The sequence below is a fragment of the Rhinolophus sinicus genome, linkage group LG01 (genome assembly GCF_036562045.2).
Source record: "Rhinolophus sinicus isolate RSC01 linkage group LG01, ASM3656204v1, whole genome shotgun sequence".
Lineage (NCBI taxonomy): Eukaryota > Metazoa > Chordata > Mammalia > Chiroptera > Rhinolophidae > Rhinolophus > Rhinolophus sinicus.
The window spans coordinates 170,380,603-170,404,494 of record NC_133751.1 but is presented as its reverse complement, the minus strand read 5'-3'; the positions used below and the strand labels follow the sequence as shown (position 1 = coordinate 170,404,494).

Genomic DNA, 23,892 nt, shown 5'->3' with positions numbered 1-23,892 from the left:
GGAAATTATCCTGGATTATTCAGGTAGACCCAATGCAGTCACATTTGTCTTTAAGAGTGGGAAATCCTTTCTGGCTGTGATCAGAGAAAGAAATATGACTACAAAAGTAGTTTCACAGTAATGCTATGTTGTTGGCTTTCAAGATGGAGGAAGTGGCTCTAGCTGACCTCTAGAAGCTTAAGGAAGCAGGAAATGGATTTTCTCCTAGAACTTCTAAAAAGGAATGATGCCCTGTGACATCTTGATTTTAGCCCAGGTGAAACTTAGACTTTGACCTGCAGAACTGTAAGTTAATAATACATTAAGGTTATGGTATTTTTTCTTTTCTTTTGGTTATCAAATGATCTTTAATTGAAACATTTTCTTTTGTAGTTGTTAACTAGCTGGGCCTTCCCTTGCACCACTGTTGATGTCATGAGGGTAGCGGCCAGCAACATTGCAGCTCACAGACACGGTAGTCCCCAGGATTTCTTGAATGGTTCCAGAGAGTTCTCTAATTAAAGATCAGTTACGCTTCTGTTGGGCAATGTTGATAATCTCATCAAAAGTGATATTTCAATTATGCTTAATGTTGTTTGTTTGTTTTGTTTGTTTGTTTGCTTCTTTCTGTCTCTTGGTGGTTCTTTGAAGGCTTTGATGATCAGGGCAGAGGCAGAAGGTACTACCTCAACCTGGGCCTATCTGTTCTGAATGGTCAGTTTCACTGTAATCCTCAGACCTTTCCAATCACCAGTTGCTTTGGCAATGTCATCACCAACCATTTTGGAAATAGACCCAGGGGACTGATCATAGGGGCAAGGGCAAGCCAACTTCCCCACCAGTGCATCTCAGGTATACGACTTTGATCTCGGCATCAAACTTCTGCTGCATGGTGCTGGCGGCTGGTGTCTCATGAACCCGGATTCTGGGCAACCAAAGAAAATTGTGCCTTGGTCTCCTCTCAGCAGAAAGCTGAAAGACCAAAAGACCCTTTGACTATGCCAAATATCAAATTTGTGGTAATTTGTATGGCAACCATAGAAAATTAATACTCCATTCCAGGCCACTCATACCAGATGTTTGTTCCTTCTGCTTGGAATGCTATTCGCCCCCACCCCAAATCCCTCCCCCCAGGTCTCCAGGGATAGATCCTTTTCAAATTTTAGGTATCAAGTTCACTATTACTTCCTTAAATGGGTCTATCCTGATGGCCCTATCTGTAGCATGCTTCCCACCACCGACTTATGAGCAACTCTAAAACAGCACACTCTATTTCCTTCATCACCTTTCACTGTCTGGAATTACCTTGTTTGCTCACTTGCTTATTGCTGTTTGTCCACTCAAGGTGGTAAGTGCCATAGCATCAGGGATCTTGTCCGCATTGTTCATAGCTATATCCTTAGTGTCTTGAGTAGAAATAGTACTTACTTAACAAAGATTTGTTGAATGAGGGACTGAATTAAACCAGGGAGATAGTTATATCAGGCAAAGGTCAGAGCCTGAGCAAAAGTCTGAGGTGTGAAACTACTTATGTGCCTGGGAGAATCTGTGTTTCCAATGGCTGAAGACAAAAGAAGAAAGCAAAAGGAGATGAGAACCAAGAAGTAGGAATTATCCTCTTTTTCTTCTCCTTCTTCTCCTCCTTTTCATTATTATTATTATTATTATTATACTATTTTAAAATATGTTACTATATCTTGTAAGTACTTGGAGTTAGTTTTTTTAAAAAAAGAAGTAATTGAGTGACACATACACAACAAAATCAGCAAGACTATGTGAGCAAGTGGAGGTGGGTTGAGACAGAAGGAGAAATGTTCTCTGTTTCTGATCTTTGGGACGAGGATGATGGTGGTAGTGTCAATTAGTATAAAGAACAATGGAAGATAATGATTTCATTTTGGATTCTGAGTTTCATTTCAATGCAGGCACATAGAAATAGAGGAGTGTAACTCGGGAGGGAAGCCCTGAGAGGAAGTCATTAACATATAAATAGAAATACTGTCAGGGGATCTATAGTGAATATAGCCCAAGACATGGGCAAGGAGGGACAAAAGCTGATAATACAACAGTGGTGAGCACAATAACTTTCTGAGAGGAATTAGCAAAGGAAATTTGACCAGAAAAGCAAGGGGTGTAAGAGGAGTATGTGGGACCAGGAAGCCATGGAGGAAAGTTTCAGCAAAAAGGGAGTAGTCAAAAGTATCAGACACTATAGAGAGAAAAAGAAAGATCTTTGGGTTTATCAACAAAGGGGTATTGATGTCTGGTGGTGATATCCTGATATTCAGATGAAGTATAACCGGGAGGTGAAGGAGTAGAAGGAAGAAAAGACTAGAAAATATAGAGTTAAGGAAAACCGTTTTTGTTCATTTATGTTTTGAGGAAAGAGAAAAGACTGAAAGAGTAATGTCCTGAAGGAAATGTAGAGGGAAGTGATAAAGAGTGCAGAGAGATATAATATTGTATGTCAACTATAATTTAAAAAAAGTGTTGTGCAGAGGGAAGGATCAACCCTAAGGGGCACGAGGACACCTTTTCCTCTGAGGTTGGAAGTATTGGTGTTATGGGTAAATCTAAGAGCTTTGGAAGCAATGAGACCAGGTGTTTGGAGTTAGATATCTCTGAAATAGGATCATAAATCTACCACTTATTGGCTGAGCAAACTTGAGCAAGTAAACTGCTTTGAACTGTAATTCCTTATATATGACTTGAGAAAAATAATAAATACCTTTCCAGGTTGCTGTGAAAAATAGGACTGGTAAAAATTTCCCACTAAGCACATATTATTATATGTACACTTGGGATGGGCTTCGTTGGAATTGCTACAGATTTCTGAGCTCCACACTCAAGCACTGAGGCCTGGAATTAGTTATTCAAGGATGAAGAAATGGTCCAGTTCTCTATTCTGAATTCAGCCACATATATTAGATAGACACACCTCATCATTTACCTGTTTTCCAAATTGAATGTCGGATCCTACAGCAAAACATAGAGGAAAAGCCCAAGTAGCAAAGCTCGCAAGGACAAGAGAGAATAATTTATCTCAGCTCTCCTGCAAATGTTTGCTATTCCCCAGTCATACCAGGAGCTTTTGGTAGCTGGAAAGAGGACCCTGAAACTGGAGGGAACTGTGAGAGGTTGCCTTGTGTTTTTAATCTTTCTTATAAAGACTGTGTTCACAATTAAATTTAAAATAACTGTATTGATAAGCTGATAATAACTGTTTTAGTAACAGATACTACATGAGATACTGGTCGAGCAAGCATTGAGCATTTATGTACACTGATTCTGCTACAAATCCTGTGATCTTATGTTTGTATCCTCAGCATCTAGAACATTTTCTGAGAGATGTAGATTCTCCATAAATGCCCTTTGTCTGTGCACTTCAGTGAGATTCCACACAAGGTACCTGAAAATTGTGTTATACCTTTGGTATTGGGGTGTTTATGTCTGGCATGCTAGAGAATAATTTCTTTCTCTGTGTTTATTTTCCTGATGTTCTTTTTGAATATTTAGCAAGGTGTTTTCAAGTGCTGTTCTTTTAGGTATTCTAGAAAAAATTAGTAGAAGGGTAATTTTTGATCCTTACTTAGCCCATTCATTTTAATGGGAGCAGGCCACCACCCCTGGGGAACAGTGTGGTGGTGACAGAAGGAATTGAAATGAGACGTGTCTAAGTGAAAATGAGAGGTATGGGGTTAGAGCTGCTTACTTGGAAAGCTGATCTCTTCTGGAATACTTCTCCAGAGATACTAATTTCAAAGCTAGAATTCAAAGCCTCTTGGATTTCTTCTATTAAGGAAAGTGGTAATAATGCATTACTTAACCTAATCTCACCCTATATTCTTTTCCTTTCTCTGAATTTCCACTGAGCTCAATACATCTCACAATATATGCGGGGGCTTTGATTTCTCTGTTTCATGCTTATTTTCTTAGCGTCTACATGTGTTCCTTGAAAGCAGTGGGCATGCCTTTCACTTTGGTGTCATCCTCGCCCTCTCAGTGCTTAGCACAGTGCAGAGTACCTGCTCCTTGCAGGTAACTATCAACACTTGACTCCCCTGTATTGTATAGAACAGCAATTCTGATTTTAGGTGGACTCAAGGTAGCAAATGTATTAGATTATGTAGAATGCTCTGAGGTCATTAAAATCTTGGCAAGTGTGAATGTGGGACAAAAGTTCATGGATATTGCTCTTAAATGGCATGTGCAACTGGGACTACCATATTCCCCGAAAAGCTGGTTTAGGGATAATAACACCACTATCTACTTTTATGTAGCTCTTTGCAATTTGGAACTTAGTTAATAATATATTACTCATTTTAGTGTCCCTGAAACCTGTACACTGGTCAGGGCAAAGCCCTTTACTCAGATGAGAAAATTGGAGTGCACAGAGATAAAGGACTTTGTGTTTACAAAATTGCTGAGTGGCAGAGCTGGTGTTTGAAGCAAAGCTTTCTGCACCCAAAGGCAGTGTACTTCCTGTTCCTTTACACTAGTAGAGAAGACTGCTTTCTACATAATAAAACTCTCTGGGATCTGAAGATGTGTCCTCCTTACAAGAGAGATGGAGACACAAGGAGAGGGTCTTAATTCGAAGTATGACACACTACACATTTATTTGTGTAAAACAATTTCTTCACCTGGGTTTTACCTGAGCACAGTTTTAATAGTCTCCTTCCAGAATCGGGGGAAAGAAACAGAATCTGTCAGGGGGACATGAATAGTTCCTCTTTAGTCAAAAGAATGGGTTAAAATTTGATCCTTTGAGAGTTTAAGGTGGACAAGAGTCCTGAATTTTCTAGATGCCAAAAACTAGGCTAAAAGGCTGTATTTCTTCCCTAATGTCTTTTTCAGCTTATAGGGAAAAAGTTAAGGGGTGTGTGTCTGGGGGAAAGGTTAGGGAGGGGAGGATAAAGACTCATTCCTTCTAACAGGCTTTTTAAATGAAATAAAAGAGGAGAAATAAATGTTTGTTTCTGTGATTAAGCTCCATTTATGTTTAAAACATAAATGAAATAGGGACAGTTTAAGGCACAGAGGCGTGTGTTCTGATTTGGTTGTTTACCATCAATCAGACCGTTGCTTGGCAGACACTGGATGGTTATGAGCCTGAACAAGCTGAAAAGGGGCAGGAAAAGAAGTGGAGGCAGCATTCTTCCTATTTAAAGCTGCATCGCTTGAAAAAAGTTTTCGCAGTCTGTGCCGGAGCTGGTGCTGAAAAAGGGGGTTTGCAGAGGCTGCCCTGGGGCTGGTGCTGAAAGAAGAGCCCGCAGTTGACTTCATGGTGCTACAATAACCTTAGAATCTACTTTTCACTCCCAAGAGGACCCACATGTCTAATATTTAGACATGATGGCAAACTGGGTGGAAGCAAGACCTCTCCTCATTCTTACTGTTTTATTAGTGCAATTTGTCTCAATAAAAGCCCAGGAAGAAGACGAGGATGGTGAGTTGGCCTTTTGCTTTGCTTGTGGTGTTTATTACTAGGTTTGGGAAATAGGTGGAATGTTAAGCCGCAGGAAGAGCGTGAAGAGGAGCTTCTGGTTTGAAGTTGAGCAGGGGGCTGACAGCACCTGGGAACGGCTTAGAAGACAATAGGGATGTTTGTAAGTTCGCAGCTTCTCCATCTGCCCTGGGCAGAGTACACTACTGAATATTTCTGGGGAAACCTAGGATAAGTCCTTTTGCCTGAATCTAGAGAGTTGGAAGTTTAAAAGAAAAGAAGAATGCTTAAAACGGAGCACTAAAGGCGCTTTCAGTTAGAGGAGTTCTGTTCTGTGGGCTGGTTTTTCAGAGCGAGGAAAAGTCGCAGCAGAAGCTGGGTAGGGTGGAGTCTTTTTTTGTACGGAACTTCAGCTGCTTCATAAAATTCTTTGTTTAGAAAAACCTCTGTAGCCAGTCTGATAACTGATTTTTCTTTGTCTTTGGCTCCTTATTCTTTTCTCTTTACAGACTTTTCACTTCTTTCCATTTGCATTTGTGATCTTAAAATCGCTTTTGCTTCCTGAGAGACAGTCTCCTTTATTTCTCCATGGACAGGGGCTGATTGGAGCCAGATTTCTTAAACAGTGGTATTTTCCCACCCTACTGACTTGATTATCAGGACAGTGATGGTTCCCTGTTGGATGGTGGAAGGCAGGAAATCGGCATGCCTTATATATAATTTATGTATCACTGAGTATATGTATGGACATTATCCTTTAGATGCAAGTTTCTTTTTATTTAAGACAAATCTTGCCTGGTTACTAATTTTTTTTTCCCTTTGCAATTTGCATATGTTAGGGTTGGGTGATACAGTGTGGTTAAGCAAAAATGCATGGCTGCTATAGAATATAAGAAAATATTTAAATTTGTTCCACTGATTATTAAATTCTTACTCTCCAGGGCTGAAATTTCAAATACAGACACGTACTCTTTTATAATAGGTCCTTATAGATTTTCATAACTATTTAACATCAAACTTGAGCTTTTAAAACTAAGCACATGTATTAAACTTTTGTTACTGATTTTACATATATATTTGTGTGTGTGTGTATGTGTATTTTAATACCTGCTTCTCTGTGGTTTTGCTCTGATGATGTTTATAAAATTAATATAGAGACTACAAGTTCTAAAAATTATGTAAAGAGTGAAAATAAAAATTTGGATGAATACCCAACAGTCTGTCCAGAGTCCCATAGAGGGGGCACTTTCTAAAACCTTGGAACTCTTTATGTTACTTTTTGTTGTAAAAATCAAGTAATTTATAACAGTTAAAACTATGGAGTTGCTTTATAATGGTGAGAAAAACATTCATTGTTTGGAAGGGTGGGAAGATAATTGAATAGGAAGTAGAAGTCAGGAAAGGGGGGGAAATACAGAAAATTACAATACAAATAGAAACTCTGATTATAAAAGGAACAGTTGACTTCCCTCCCTCCCCAAATAACCAACTTTAATTTAAAACTTAATTACTACAATTTTCCTTGTTAATATATTTTAAAATAAATAATTTTATAATGTATGAAAATACTTGAACATGTGAATAAACTGAAGGTATGTTTCATAGTTATGGAATAGGCTATATGTTAAAAGGTTTTCTCAAATAGTTGTAATTATTCTGTAGTTTGTTTCTGAAAAATGGTCAGAGTTTATTTTTTCTCAATACTAATTTACATAAATGTTAGGAATGTGATGCTTGGTGCAAACATGTCCCCTACTCCATACCAACTTCTCTCCCCCCAATAAAACCAACTAGTACAGAAACTGGAATTCCAAATATCAGATTTTACAGAAAAAGCAATCACTTGCATACATATTGCAAAAAATAAATTCCTCTATTTTATAACTCAAACTAAGAGAATATATGTGATAAATTTCAATAGCAAAAGAAAGTAGTTATGGCCCTAATTAAAGGTAATACAGGAAAGAATTTCAGAATTCAGAGCTACCTAACTTGTATTGCATTTACTTATTGTACATATTTTGGTTTAATTTATATTGTATGGATATTTGTCAATACTTTATTTCCCTGTTCAGGCTTGTCAGAAGTTTAATAACAGTGTCAGAATTTTGAAACTCCATGTGATTTTAGCTTTGAGGAAGAGTAAACTTAGGTAGATGCTTTGGCATACTTGCAAAACAAGTACTTTTTCCCCAACTTTAGCTATAACTAAGTCATATAATATGATACTGACTTTGTGTACAAATATGACCCCTTGGAAATGTAGAGGCCTGTTATCACATCTAAGTACATATTTACAAAGTTTTTTTTTCTTTTTAAGACTTCAAGGTATATATTTTTTCTTTATTTGACTGTGGTTATTTACTGGAAATATAAAACATAAGTATAGTGCTTCCCTGATAGAAATGCTTATGAGTAATGAGATTAAAGGAAGTAAATAAAGTTTTAGGCCTTTTAGGCCAAAATCATTACTACTTCTCACAACATTTTAAGAATTGAATTGATTGTTTAATTTTGTGGGAACTGAAAGGAGAAAGTTTGGGAGTTGGGCTAACCTTAGATGAAACTAAGTACCAGAAATCAGCGTTAAGGTGACAAAATTGCTTTTCATGAGTTTTGTGTGTGGTGTGTGTGTGTGTGTGTGTGTGTGTGTGTGGTAGGGGATGCTTTGAAAGGCTCCATTTCTGTTTTTGTAGGAGAAAGCACTAGTCCATTTATAGTAATTTTTATATTCCTAAATAAAGGTCTAACACCTATATAGCACCTATATGTTCTTGTTGTTAGAAGTGGATATACTTACTCTTAGAAAATAATCTTTGTTATCAATCATTGATTTCAACAGAGGAGCAGTGGAGGGAAGGGAAGGTGCAGAAATGTACCATTTTATTTCCAGAGACTATAAATGTCAATGCTTTTCAGAGGCCAGGCAGACAACATAAGCAAGAAAAGCAAGAGAGTCTTAATGCCCCAACAAGTGTTGATGGACCTGTGGAGAACCGAAGATGCATACCCACTTTAAGGCATTTGAAACTAACATTTTCAGAAAGCATTGCATAAGCCAAATACAATATATCTGAGTGCCAAGTCTGGCTCATGGACCGTAAATTTGCAACCCTCCTATTGCAACCCTACACTGATATCCTGGACCCAAGCCAACTTCTCATTACTAGGAGATGAGAGGCTCATAATCCTTTCTATATCATGGTCTCCTGCATTTTTATTATATACTATGTCTGCCATTTATTTCATCATTAAAATACAAATATGAAGAAGTGGATGCTTAACACTCAGCAGTACTTGGATGGGATCGTTTTAAAAGAGGTAGAGAATAGGAACACATAGCTTAAGATATTTGTTCACTCATAAATTATTTTAAACTCTTAATATTGACAAATGATAAGGTACTTTCGATCATGTAGTACATGCAAACTTTTAATCTAGGTTCAGCTGCGCATAGCAGAATGCAGTAGTTTAAACAAACAAAGAGAAGGTGTTTTTTTTTTTTATATGAAAGAAGCTTTTAGTTAGGTGGCGAAAGACTGGTATATTGGCTCCCCAAAGTCATCAGGGATTTAGTCTCTTATAGCTCTCTACTCTCATATCCCGGGGTAAAATCCTGATATTATGGTACTAGATGACTGCTGAAGCTCCAGCCATTGCATTTACTTTCTAGGCATCTGTATAGAGGACTGGAGACAAAGGCTGTGGTTAATGGAGATTTTTAAATCTTTATACCATTTCAACTTACTTATAGTTGGCCATAATTTAGTTATATGGACACACAAAGCTACAGGGGCAACTAGGAAATGTGGTCTTTCAGCTGGGTGGCCCAAGCAATGTTCTTTACTAAGCAGGGTTACCTTTGTTATGAAGAATGTAAAAGGGAGAATAGCTATCAGGGGGCAACTATAGTCCCGACCACACTAAGCATAAGTGTCGGCCACTTTCAATGGAATAGATCTTCTGGTTTCAGTGGACAAAAAAATATAGTTGAGTGAGCAGATCTACCCTGGTTATTATTCACTTCTGAGTAGACTACGAAGCCAAGAACACTGGATGGCTCTTAAATGTTAGTTAGCAATTCTTTGTTTCCTTATTCTCTTCAGATAAATTTAGAAGTACTTATAATTTTTATCCAAACTAAAGTGAAGATATATATACACATATATATGCATACATATGTATGCATATATTATTTTGAAGAGTACACACATATATATACATTGTGTACATATATATGTATGTGTATATATATACACACACACATATACATACATATATGTGTGTGATATATATATATATATATATATATATATATATATATATATGTATATGCATGTATATAGATTGGTAGACCGATAGGTATAGTGAATGCTTTATATTGACAAACACAATGTATATTGTGTTTTGACCCTGATTCTTTAGGTTAGTTGGTAAGCAATCGACAAATAAGTATTAAGCAGGCTGTATAATGAACCACTTGAAGAGCTGGTTACTAATATAGATTCTAGGTTCCTTCTTTTCCAAATATCCCAATTTAGTCGGTTTGAATGGGATTTGGGAAACTTTGTAGGTGATACTGACTTATATTGGTGAACCACTGTATTAAATCTCTGCCTAACATGCTTTTGATCTTGATGTAGACCAGTTGGCCTCTTGTTCCAAGGCTATATACTGTGACTTTGATAATAATTTGCTTTTCTAGTTATTCCTTTCACTTGTAAGGCTACCTAATTAAAGTTTTCCATAAACAGTTACAAATTCACTATCATTTCTGGAAAAATCAAGGTGCAATTCCTCCTCTTGGTGGGGTGGGTGAATCATTCCATACAAAGGACACAAGTTATAAAATCCTATTTCTAGGTGAATATGTAGTTTTCATTTTCTCTTCTTGCTTTTACTTCCTGCTGCTCACACCCTTAGCACTATCACTGCAGCCCTGAAATTCATTGTGCTGATCATTCTAGAAATGCACATAATTCAGGTTATGAGGTAAAAACAGAAAGAGAAAACTTTGTTTTGAGGATCTGGGACTTAGAAGATTGGAGTCATGTTAATCTGTGGCCACAGAATGAAATCTTTTTTTAATCAAACAGTTTGCTCCTACCTCAAGGGTAATTTATGCATCATCACTTGGCCTTATATGGAATTCATAAAATATTTAAAAATGGATCAGTGACTTAGTGTTATTTGCTCTTGGATCACAACATTGAAAAGTTTAGATTTACATATGATAGATATAATAATGTTAGGGTAAAAATAAAAATTGTTATTAATTGATTTATTATATAAATTTGGGCAAGCACAAGTTTTTATATAAGAAAATGGAATTGTTAGGAAGATATTGACAAGTGAGTTTTCCTCTAATTTTCTTTCCACGTAAATTTCATGTATATTTCATCTCAATTTCATGTAACACTGTTGAGCTGTTGTGTTCAGTATTTAAAAGAGTATCTACTCTTGGCATTTGCATGGGGGAGGTAAGTGTACCCTATGGAAAATTTTGCCTTAAAATTGTGACCATATTGGTGGCCTTAGTGTTTTTATTTTATTATGTTTAAAAGTTAACCCTTTGAAAGAAATCAAGGTTGTTTCATTTTGTACTGAATATATTTGCTACAGAACAATGTATTATGGAAATTATAATAGCACAAGATTTTCTTTACTCGCATGTTGATTTCTACAGAGAAGATAGTAATGTTAACACTATTAATAAATTAATATTAATATATAAATGGAAGTTTGTCTCTACAGCTTTCTTGTGTAATGTTCAAACTAAAAAATGTTTGTATGTTCTTTTTTAAAGTTTAAATCTAGGAAGGAATAAAGATAGTCCTGTTCTTTTTTTTCTTTTCCTTTTTTTTTCGGTGTCTGCTCAATCAGAATTATAAATTCAGTTTCAATATGACAACAGACTGTATTCTTGGTGGAAACATTGCTCACTACAAGCATCATAGCCTTGTTGTAGTATACAAACTTGAATAAGTGAAGTAAGCTCAAGTCCAGCCATCACTGGAAGAACACCTGGGTCTTAGTCCATCTCTGCTATTTAGCAGTTTTGCAACCTGAAGAGAGTCCTTTAACTTCACTGAACTTTTGAGTCCTCCTCTGAAATTGGGGAAATTGTACACACGCCTGTCAATCCAATGAGACTCTGAGGAGGATCATTTGGAAACGTTACCCGAAGGTACTTTTAGAGCACTTAAATGAGACACAGAAAGTGATATTACAATCCAATTTCAGTCATCACAGATACAAACCTTAGTGGTCTATGTTTGACTTTCACCAAATCATTGAATTTGTTTTGAAGGACCTTCCGGATTGGTTCTTCTGTATTTCGTTCATTCTCCATTTCCTAGGGGAACTGCTACATCAGACATGCTCTCTTTTCCATAACTTCAACTACTTCCTTTCTGTGAGCTCTTTCCCCTTAGCCCGCAAACAAGCTCAGCTCTCTCTCAGGGCCTGTCTGGCTCCCACCCTCTCTTTCTTCTTAGCCCATTTGCTTTAAAGGAGCAGCATCGTTTTCTTTCTGCCTCCATGCCCTCACTCATCCCACTGCACTCTGATTTTTGCCCCTCCGTTCTATTTAAGGCAGTCTAGTAAGAGAAGGACTGACATGTGTGATGTTCCAGTGGGCTCCTTTCACCTCTTACTGTGTTTCCCCGAAAATAAGACCTAGCCGGACAATCAGCTCTCGTGCATCTTTTGGAGCAAGAATTAATATAAGACCCGATCTTATTTTACTGTAAGACCGGGTCGTATAATACAATACAATACAATATAATGTAATACTGGGTCTTATATTAATTTTTGCTCCAAAAGATGCATTAGAGCTGATTGTCTGGCTAGGTCTTATTTTCGGGGAAACAGGGTATTAGGCCTTTCTCCTTTATTTAATATCACTGATCAATTCAGCTTTTTTGAAAGGCTACTCTCTGAAGGTTCTCCCTCTACCTACCTGATCTTTCTCTGTCAGCTTCATGGGCTCTTCTTCCTCCTATATCCTTTAGCACTTTATTTTCTCACAGGATTTAGTTCAAGGGTCCTCTCTGTATATTCTCTTCCTAGATCATCTAGGAATCATATTCACTCCCCAGGCTTTGCCCTACACCTAAATACTGATAATTTTCAAATCTCTCTCTCCAACCCCAACCTTCCATATGAACCTCGGAATGCCCAACTTCCCACTGGATGGGCCATACCACTTCAAATTCAGTGTATCCAAAACTCAACTCATTTTCCCTCCAAGACAGGATCATCTTATGTAGTCCTTATATCAGTTAATGGCAACATCACCATACCTGATTATTCAAGCAAAATTCCAGTCAGTTATGAAATTCTATCATTTAACCTATTAAATATTTTTCAAATATACTTTTCCCTCTCTACTACAAATACTTAAGTTCTGGCTCTCATTATCATTATTGCACTAATCCCTGGATTGTTGCAATAACATATAAATTCATCTCCTTGCCTCCTAGCTGGCCACTTCCCACCTGACGTATACTCATATAGATTCCCTCTGTTGCCATTTTGATATATAACTAAATTCCAATCATGTCATTACCTTCCTTAAAACCTTGATTGACTCCCAGAACTTGAAGAAAAAATGATGTGCAAGCTCCTGAGCATGGCATACAAGACCTTCCATGCTCTGGCCCATTTCTAGAATTTCTGTCACATCAGCTGTCATTCTTTACCTCAAAATAAGGAGTTATTCCTTACTACACACACACAGTACACACACACTATACTCCCACTATACACACACACACACACACACACACTTTTCCTTTTTTTTTTATCTCTACTTTCCAGGTTCCCCTCCATGTCATGAATTTATTTTATGTATTAGGTATGTAATAGTGATTCCATGCCTTTATGCTAAGAGAATTTTATTTTTAAAATATTAAAAAATCTAAAGAAATCCACCATTTATTCATTCAAGTATGAGTTGATTTTAAATTCAGGTTTTGCAAATTATATTTGCATATTCTTGGGCAATTTTCTTGTTTTTTTCTTTGCTTCTTTATCTATAACATTGAAATAATAATATCTACCTTAAATAATTATCATGAAGACTATCTTGTATACAAATCACCTGCATAGTAGTATGGCTCTTAACCACTAGTAGGACCTCATCAAACTATCGTTGATATTATTACTCCATTACTGTTTAATAATATGGTAATAATAATAAATGCTTTTAAGGTGATTCTGAAAACCAAAACCTTAGATGTTATGAAAAAAAATGAACAATTTTTGCTCTCAAAGAGATTAAAGTTTAGTGTGAAACTTAAAATGCAAATTTTATCTACATTCTGGTCATTTTGACAATACATCAATATTTTTATCAAATACTAAATGGGCTATATTTTAAGCCTATTAAAAGAGTTTATTATTCAAATAGAAGAGTTTTATTGTATTGTCTCTTTGTGTAGATTTACTACTGGAAAAAACAGAAGAAACTAAAACCTCTTTCCATTGGAGACTTTCTAATGGCCATGTGATTTGAAACATCACTCCCCCCTCTCCTGTTTCACACCACCACACACATTTCCTTCTCTGCAATTGTTCCCAGTATGTGAGCAAGCCAAGCAGGATCCATTCCATGCCCCAGTGCTACCACATGCCTGTCTAACAGCTCTGTCTCAGAGTTTACTTTCTGAAAATATGATAGTCATAAAAGTCTCCAATAAAAATTGGAAGCTTACTTTCCACACTGCATTGCTCTGGGTTGCATTTGGAATGAGAGGAATTGCTTCGCTGCTCAGGGATTTACGAGGCAGCTCTCAGGACTATTTGGATACAGTAGGAGGGGTGACCATCTTTTCCCAGACTTTGCAGCAAGTCTCTTCATTTTTTCAAAAGCTGCCGGTTTCTTCACTCCCTTTACTTACTCACAGGAGAGTCTTGTGAAATTGACCCCAGAAAGCAGAAACTGATGTAGGATGTAGGCATATGATTCATACTCAGACTTTCCTTACTTTACTGCACTTTTCTTCTCAGTTTTTCAAACTTCAGCAAAATGATAGGTTTGACTTGGAAGGAGGTATGCACATGGAATTTTACCAGATAATTTGTAGCTATGAATTCCTTGAATTAAATCTTTGCTACTTAATATGGTGGTTCTGTGGCCATCAGCTTTAGATTTTATTATGAAAGTCTAAAAATATGGATGGTTTCCATAGCAAATACAATGTATTTGTAGAGATTAAATATTTTCATTGACCTTAGATAGCAGTTATATGCTTATTATTTGCTCCTGAGGTAGAAGAACCTATTAGATTCATTTATGCTAGTTTGGAAGTATTTTCAAATCTTTCCTTAATCATTTTTCCCAGAGCTTTATATTAAAGAAATGGTTAAGTTACAGTTTAATTCAGGACATCATATTTCTCATCTTAGTGCTAAAAGATTAGCTAGAATTTCTGATAGGATGGATTGGTGGACAGTGAATTGAACTGGTTGTCATAGGAAGATAAAATGTAAAAAAATAAGTTTGCAATTTTCTGGTCTTTGACTACAAACACAAAACCTCTGAAGTTTCATAAAGAAGGCTTGTACTTTCTTTTGAGAGGGCAGAAGGGCACTGGCTATTCCAGGGCAAATAAGTGATTCTAATACAAGAATTTCCTTTTACATGAGTTTGTACTGGAAAAAAAAGAAGAGACTTGGGGCCAATGAAGAGGAACAACTGAACATTCTCTTAGGGAGCTTGTGTTCAAGGCTTAAGTTGCTCCAAGTGTTATGTCTTTCTGAGCATTCATAAAAAAATCTCACTTCTTTCTCCAATCTTTCCCTTTTTCCACTTAAGTCTTCATCTCTACTGGTTAGATTAGGCATGTGTTTGTGCTTTTATTTTTTTCTCTCTTATGCATAGTAAAACTGAACTGGATTTTGCTGAGAAACAATTAATAATTTCCTGAACCAATGACATTCTCATTAGCCTGGGAAGATTTCAGTGTACTTAGAATCGATTTGTTTTAATGTTTTATAAGAGAGGTGATGTCTTTATGTAGAGAATGAGACAAAACTGAAACAGAATTAGTTCCATAGCTATAAATCAGGGAATACAAAGTTACATTAGTAGTGTTTAAGTACATGGGGGATGATGTAATAAAATTAAGTTTGTATTTTTAAATTATAATTAAATTACTCTTTTCATGATATTTTGGTATATTCAGCATATAAATACGTTTCATAAACTTGCCAAAGATACACTCACCTGAACAAACTTGTGTCCTTTCTACGTCTGTACCATGGATGCAATGGTACTAAAGTCCTAGGTGGATGAACAGACCCAGTTCTAGGAAAACAGCTTTGAAACATAGAACTTTATTTTTGAAATAAAATATTTTTTATTTTAAAGTATGCTTTCAACCTCTTTTCTATTTCAAGGACAGGCATTCAGTATTCTGCATGAGAATCAGGTCTCACACTGCAGCTCCATTTGGATGTCGCCTTCCTAAATTTTGCTTTAAATTACAGGCTTTTTCTTCTTGCTCAATTTCCTATCAAAACTTACTTGTTGGTGTCCTCTTCTTTCCTATTCCATAGGGAACTTATACCAAACACATGCCCTTCTAGTTAGTATTCTAATGTACAGTTTTAATAATATTACTCCCTTGTAATTCGAGCTCATTATATGGTAATTTGCCTTTTACGATCTTTTCTTCAATATTCCCTTGCCATCAGAATCAGCTGACATCATTGCTCTGGGTGGAAACCCCAGTACCATATGGATTCTGTGAGTAGGCAGACGAAACAGTTGTGGACATTCTGTCCTTGTCCACGGTGGGACAATCAAGAAAATCTTAGAATTACTTCGAATCCATTCTAATAGAAACTGAAAGTTCCCTAAGTATAATCAAAAGGGAAATTTGCCTACTAAATTCCCACTGTTTTTGAAGAGGACTTTTGAATCTCTTCAGGCTAGAACCCTACGATTGTGCATTGTATGGAAGGCTTAAGAGCATGGGTACATGCGTTCTCTGTTGGTATGCAAGGATTCCCGTTAACAGGTGGCTCAGATAACCGCATTGAAATACACTAAAATGTAAGGCTCCAAGCTAAGGCGCATGACCTCTATCATGGTGTGGGATTTATTTAAAGAATTCTAAAGGGGCTGGGGAAGTTTGTAATATCTCTTGATTTTTGTTCTTTGATTCCTCTAATCTTTTTTAGCCCTATATTCCTAAAACATAGTCATTTTAGAATAAATAAATTAGCCCTACCACAGTACTATAGCTCTATTCTTTTGAGCTAACAGTGTGTGTGTGTGTATACACACATACACACACAGGGGGTTCCAAAAAAATGTATACAAGTGGACACTTTGGTTAACGTTGCTCAAGCAGTAGTTCGCCGTAATCAGACGTGTCTGAATGCTGATGGTAACCACTTTGAGCAACTCTTGTAATTGCAGAAGTCAAATGTGACTTGTATTCATCTTTTGTTATTGGTATATATTATTACAATTTTAATAGTTTTTTCCTTTCTTAAAATGTGTATACATTTTTTGGCAATATATAGATATATGTATATAGATATAGATATAGATAGTATTCTATAGGCCTACAGGCAGTAGGAACAGGGTATGGTCTCGCAATGAGATTTTTTTTGATTCTGGAAAATTCCCTCAGTTCCCAACTATTACCCTTTTTCTATACTTAGAGCCGTTAGCACTTAGCAATTTCTATATTTAGAACTTCTCTTTTCCTTTTCCTTTCAATAAGCAGTTAATAGAGTGTGGGTCTTTGGAATCCAAATTTGAGTCCTGATTTTGCCATCTACAAGATACTGATCTTTGAGATTCAGTTTTCTCATCTGGATATTGAAGAATTAAATTAAAATTCTTGACACTTTATAGGCACTGAAGAAAAGTGGATATTATTAGTATTTTTAGGATGGATTCCCTGATTGGGCCATTATAGATTGTTTTCTCCATAACAAATAATTTTCAACAGGTCATGTGCAGTGCCTAGGTTTGATCGGAGGAAGGAAGGGGAGCAGTGAGTCCTGAGCACCTGGGGAACAATGGGGTGAGGGGGAGAGGTATGATTGGAGGTTTGAGATGGCAATAACACATTTTTTTTTTTTGACTTATGTTGTTCCCTTGGGCCAAGCCTGTGCTCAACTCTTGATTATTCACCAAGTAAGTCCGTAAAAGCAAACCAGCAAAAACCCTGAAAGTTATACTTTGGTCTTAGGATGCATTTTGCAAACTTGGCAGTACATATATTCATTTAATTTTATTCTTTTTTTTGGTAACATAACGATTTTGACAGTTGGTTGCACATTGGGTTCAGGTACAGTTGTTCAAGAAAAGTAAAACTGTGTTCAGTACATAAAACATTTGTTTACTTTCCTGATATTTTACTGGTGTCAAGACAGATTTATTTGAACCCTGGTCATTGTTTCTGTGAGGGATGGCATGAACTCCACCTAGATAGGCAATGAGGAACAGGAAGTAGCTGTGAGGTTACTCAGCTTCCACTAACTCAACATGGCGGCAGGGACCAGAGAGCACTGACCCTGAGTCAGATGACAGGAATAAAGTCCTGACTCTTTTCTTATGCATTTCTTATAAATATAATATGTTGCATCCTTAATGTTCTCATTTATAAAATGGATTATTTTTTATTTTGCTATCTCACAGTTTCAAAATAAGGAGTTTATAATATCTGTGGAAATTCTGTATCAGCTCTAAAGGTTTCTATAAAGTTGGTGTTATTCATTTGGCATGCCTTTACTGTGATGAATACTTAGCTGGATCCAAATTAAATGTTTAATAATCCAAAGAACTATAAAACTCTTCATAACAGTGAAGGGAAGTAAAGTTGCTTGTTGTTTTTTAACCTTGAATTGAGGAAAGTAAAATACCCTGCTATGTAGCTGTTTAGAAACCTCCCAAAGCCCCCAAATAGGAATTAAATAGAAAAAAAATAAGAATAGAGGCTTTGACTTGAGGATAGAGAGAACAGATGGAAAAGCAAAACATGATTTTTCTACTATAATTGGACTATAGTCTCTCTACAAGCAAAAATGTAGCTTCCTGGCAGAAGACTGAACACACTATTATTATTACTTTTTCCCTATTCATCTCTCATCAGGAAGCCTGTCTTAAAATCAAAGTTAAAGCTCTAAGCGCCTGTTTGTAGCATGGTATCCCATTTCCCTGGGTCAGAAGGTGACTTTGAGCTAGAAATTTAAACTGGTGACAAATATCCACAGCAATCTGAGCCAAGTGTTTAGACGAAGGTTCCATCATCCCTCAGGCCTGTCTACTTTCTGGTATATTTTAAGACTCTCTACTTGTACAGAGAGAAACATGCATTTAAAGAGATTAGGACCTCAACTAAATAGACTGTTACTTTCTTTCATGAATGAATTGTTGAAATAATTTTAAAGAAAAGCTTCTAAATTAAAACTGGACCAAGACACAGGAAATCTGCATTCTAATTGCAGCTCTGTCATGAACTAAGTTGGTGATTTTGTAGAAGTGATGTAAAGTCTCTGGCCTCAGTTTCCGCCTTTACCGAACCTGTGATATATTATCCAGGACCACTTTTTGCTCTGAAAATCTATGAGTATAGCGGGTTTACATTAACTCAATTCACATAGGTCAGATTTGTGCTATAAGACTGTGATGAATCTCATGTACATGTTTCGGTAGATTGAGGCATCATGCATCACTGTAGGTAATATGTATCTGTACTTTTTAAAATTAGGATTTGAAGCTCTGATCCAGGTTTCTAGTTATGTACCTATGATTTATTTAAGGAACACCACTCCCAATTTATAACTTTGTAAAATGATCTGCTTTTCAGCCAATGGCTTTATAACAATGTTTCCAGACACTGTTGTGAAAGGAGATTGTGAAAAAAGAATTCACAGCAATTTGGCAGCAGATTTTGTAGAGTTCAGATTAATTTTGAACTTTTCAATTAGAGAGAAAATATGTAAATGTATCATTTGTTGTGTTACCCTATTACAACCATAAGACTCAGTATTCTCTAAATACTTTTTGCTATTCTTTTGAATAATCAGAAGTTAGCAGTATCCTAGACTGTTGTCCTTATTATAGCTAATAGATTTGTCTTTGCAGTGGAGACACTGCTTACTTTTCCTGACATCCTACTGAATCCACTAAAATGCTATTCTATCCAGCCTTCAAAAAAAAAAAAAAAAAGAAAGAAAGAAAGAAAAGAAAAAGAAAGAAGAATTGAAAGGTTATGGGCTTTTACCTGAGAAGTAGATCATGGGATTGTCATACTTGTTCTTGATTTTTTTACTTTACACTTGTTCTTGAGTCATTATTATTATTGTTTACATTAATGTTTGTTGGGAAATGTGTATGTGTTTATCTGAATTTTAGAAGGTTTGATTTGTTCCATTGATATTTCTAGTACTGACTGAATCCTCTGAACATTTATGCCCCCAAATCCTATTAGAATTTAATTCCCAGGCATTCTAGGCAGAAAACAGCCTTTTTTTAAAAAAAAAAAAAGTCTTTACAAGTGTGTGTGTCTAACCCAGTGCATACAAAATTCAGATATAAAACCTGACAAGAGAAAAAAACCCCAAAAAACTACTAACATCCACATTCAATTCAGAGATGCCAGTGCAAGAAAACTGTCAGGTTCTAGATTAATGTACTCTTCAATAAATAAGATATACTTGGCCATTTTAAAGCACTTGACAATAATTTACTTCTTTGGGGAATATCTCATTCTATCCTCAAAAGCCATGATAAAAGTGTGTTAGTGACATTAGAATTTGCTTTAGATGATCCTGAAAATTTGACTTTTTATTAAAAGAAATAATACTCTGATCTCAAGTGATTGTGATTTCAACTTGCTTTCTTCTCTACAGAGGGTATTCCCCGCCATGCAACCTCTGGGACCTTTACTTTCACTTCTTTGTTATTCATTAATTCAGTACACATTTACTAAATATCTAATGTTTACCCGGCACTTTACTGCATGATACAGAAATAAATATTTAATCATGGCCCCCAAAGAGCTTGTTTAATGGTGAAAAAGAAAATCAAGGATAATACCGTGTGGTCTGTGCTGTGATGGAGGCACTAGGGGATCTGAGGGGAGCACTAGAAGACATCCCTGCCATATACTGCCTGAGAGGTGGAGGGCTGCGATGAGCGGGGAGGGAAGGTCTGAGAGAAGGGAGCTCCTGAGCAGTCATTCCCTTGCATTCACTCCATTATTTCCTTTATCTATGTTCCATCCTCTCCTTCCCATATCCAATTCTTTCACATCATAATCAAGTCTGATGTGCATCCTCTTTGAAACCTTTTTAATTATCCCTGACATCTCTCTCTGCTCTTTTTGTCTAACCTACATTTCCCTCTTCTATGACACATTTAGCACTTAATAGAATCTTTTTTGCATTGTTTATTGTTTTAGTTTTACTTATTAATACATGTAATTGATCTCTTAGTTATATGCACCTTAAGGGTAAAGACCCTCTTAAAACCAAGAAAGTCAGATACAGATCCAACGCAATGCATGTAGTAGGTACTAACTAAATGTGATTAATAATTCAAGCAAAATCTATTTCTCTTGATGGTTCAAAATCGAGTGCTTTCTCTATGTTAATTATCAGATTGTTGCCTAATTACATTACTCAATCTTGCCTATGTTTTTATATACATAGCAGAAAACTTTAATAGAAACAAAAGTTAATTTTATAATTTACCTATTTTATTTATAGTGATTTTAGTTAGGCTATAGGGACACGAAGAGGATTAACACATAATCCTGTATTTAAGGGGCATCCGTAATGAGGGGACTATGAACAAATAACTGAAACACAATATAATAAATGTGATGGAAAATAATGGTATAGGAGTATCCAATTCACTCGTGAGAGAAAGTGTTGGTTTCTAAGACGAGACAGACTAAAAATATAAATGATGGATGTGTTGTAAACAACAGATAGACAAGAGAGGAGCAAGAGGATAGTATCTGATAGGAAAAAAATATGCGAAGAAATTATCAGAAATATTGATCAGCAGTGTTTTGGAGAAAATTACAACTACAGGTAACCCCCGTATAACACAGTTGTTAGGTTCCTAAAAAATGCCATGTTATGCGAATCCGTATTATACGAAACAAAGAACTAGTACAAAAAAGGGGGTAGGTTCCAAAAATTAAAACAACAACAACAACATACTATTATATTTTTATAATTAAGAGAAATATCTTTATTAAAGCAGCTTTCACCAAAAGTATAACATATTAATTAATATGTATTAAATAATGTTTTCTTTGTCATCACTACTAAGCACCATTAACCAAGGGCATTTTCTTTTTGACAAGATATCTTCATCCTCTCAACTTAATACAAGGAACAAAATGGATTTAAGATTCTAACAGATTTTAAAATTCTGCAGTCAAATCTGATATGACATCCACGCTCAAATTAAAAATTTCAAATGAGATGTCTTTTGCCCTTAAAAGCTCTTATTACGCTCCGTCTTGTTCGGGGATTTCTCTAATTCTCAAACCATGTTAGAGCGAAACTGTGTTATAGAAGAACCATGTTATACGGGGTTATCTGTACTTTAATGTCTTTGAGCATAGGATGGAAGGCAGAATGATCTTATTTATTATTAGAAACTTGATTTTTTGGAATAATTGATTGATTATTTATAAATTCAGTATTTAACATTAGTAGAGATAGCAGACATAGACTATTTTTTCCTTTTCCTATCCATTAAAAAGCTGAGTTGTGCGGGGAAGAAGAGATGTAGGACCATAACTGAGATAAGAGGGAGAGTCAAGTGAGGAATTTCGTTTTAGCTTGTTTTCCGGTGACAGGATGGGATGTCCATAAGCTGAGAGAAAGTGTCCCATGGAGAAGCCAACATTAAAAATAAAGAATGGGCAATAAAAATTGACCAGGATATAAAAAGTCACAACGTGGTGTGTAAAAATAGAGGAGTTAGCTTGAAAGAGGAAACTGGATGTTGTATCTTTGACACTAGATACAAGGAGGCAAAGCTGCAGCTGTAGCTTCAGGTTAAAGTGATATGTTTAGGATACAAGGGGTGACGGTGGTTGTGATAGTTCATGCCTCAATACATCAACTATTATTATTGCCTCAGTATTTTAATGCCTCCATTATTTTAATGCATCAATTTTTTAATTAAATGCAAAATTTAATCAATTTCTTTTAATCAATTAAGTTACATATACTGGAATGACATTTGAGAACAACTGTTTCACCTATTGCTCTGTTGGTGCTAACATGATGTGAAGATGAAGTTATCAGTAAATCATTTGTTTTTATTGAGAATGATGGTTAAATATCAAACAGTTGCTCAAAATGCTCTTGCATCATGATACATAACGTTTCTTTTTCCAACTGTGCAATGTGCTGGTCTTTTAGATAGTCAGCTTCAACCTTCCATCAGTTTCTAATGGCCTGCTCATTCATCCTCCAACCCCCCTCCAGGTGTTACCAAATCACTAAATAAAAAGAGATTCAGTTTCTCAGAGGCAAGGCTAAGGTTTTCTGTGCTGGCCAGTGGTCTATATTCAGTTGACATTTATTTGTAGTTTTCTGTCTCTATAAGTAATAATAACACGCTATATCTAAGAAGGAGTGTACAGTTCACAAAGTACAGTCACTCATTTGATGCACACATAAAGCCTAAGAACCTTGTTTTACAGATGGGGAAACAGACTTGCAAGAGATAAATGATTTAGTGGAAGTTGAACAGAGATAAAGAATAGGTTTTCTGGCTCCCAATCCATAGCTCTTTTAATTGTATCTGATAGAGAGGAGAAAAGGAAAGGAGGAAGGTAGTTTTTGTCACCAAGAAAAGCACTGCACACTATATGAAAATCATTTTTGTTCAGTGCCGCATTCTTAGAGACCTCAGTGAGACTAAACCCGTGGCAGGCAATAATTAAGGAAAGTATAAAGCAATCTTGTAGAAACTTTTTTTTGTTTTTTTGTTTTTTTTAAAGATTTTTTTCCCCCAGACCTGGAATTTGAGGATTATCATGACAAGCTGTAGTGAGTTTTTAATTTACCCAACTAAAACTTTTACTTGAGATGAAATAGGGAAACTTGGAAGTGAGAATCTACATAAAGATGAAAACAAAAGTTATTAATCACAGGACAAGAGCCAAAAATGACTTGTACGAAGAAAAAAAAAAAATGCTGGTTTAGCAATTAGTGAAACACCTCTAATTATTAAGCTTTCTGTCCTGACTTTATATACCTCCACTGATTATAAAATTAATGAGACAGTTATTGACCAAATATTACTGAGTGTTTCCTCGATTGCTGGATTCTAAGTGCCATGTTAAACACTGAAAGTAGAAATACAAATAAAAAATATATTCAACTAAAAGAGTCCCAATATGAGAAATACAACTAGCGATAGATATTTGGATATGTAAGTAACAGCATGTGTGTAGATGAGCATA

At 35.9% G+C, this 23,892-nt stretch overlaps 1 protein-coding gene and 1 pseudogene across 1 annotated transcript in view; one reads left to right on the top strand and one right to left on the bottom strand.

The window, feature by feature from the left end:
* Window positions 1-375: 375 nt before the first annotated feature.
* LOC141567852 (large ribosomal subunit protein uL11 pseudogene) lies at window positions 376-885 on the bottom strand (annotated as a pseudogene).
* A 4,245-nt stretch (window positions 886-5,130) lies between these two features.
* COL5A2 (collagen type V alpha 2 chain) overlaps window positions 5,131-23,892 on the top strand; it is a 134,367-nt gene continuing 115,605 nt past the window's right edge. Inside the window, exon 1 of the mRNA XM_019740756.2 lies at window positions 5,131-5,428. Within this exon, the coding sequence (XP_019596315.1) occupies window positions 5,332-5,428 (97 nt within the window). The 5' untranslated portion in view covers window positions 5,131-5,331. The remainder of the gene's footprint in view (window positions 5,429-23,892) is intronic.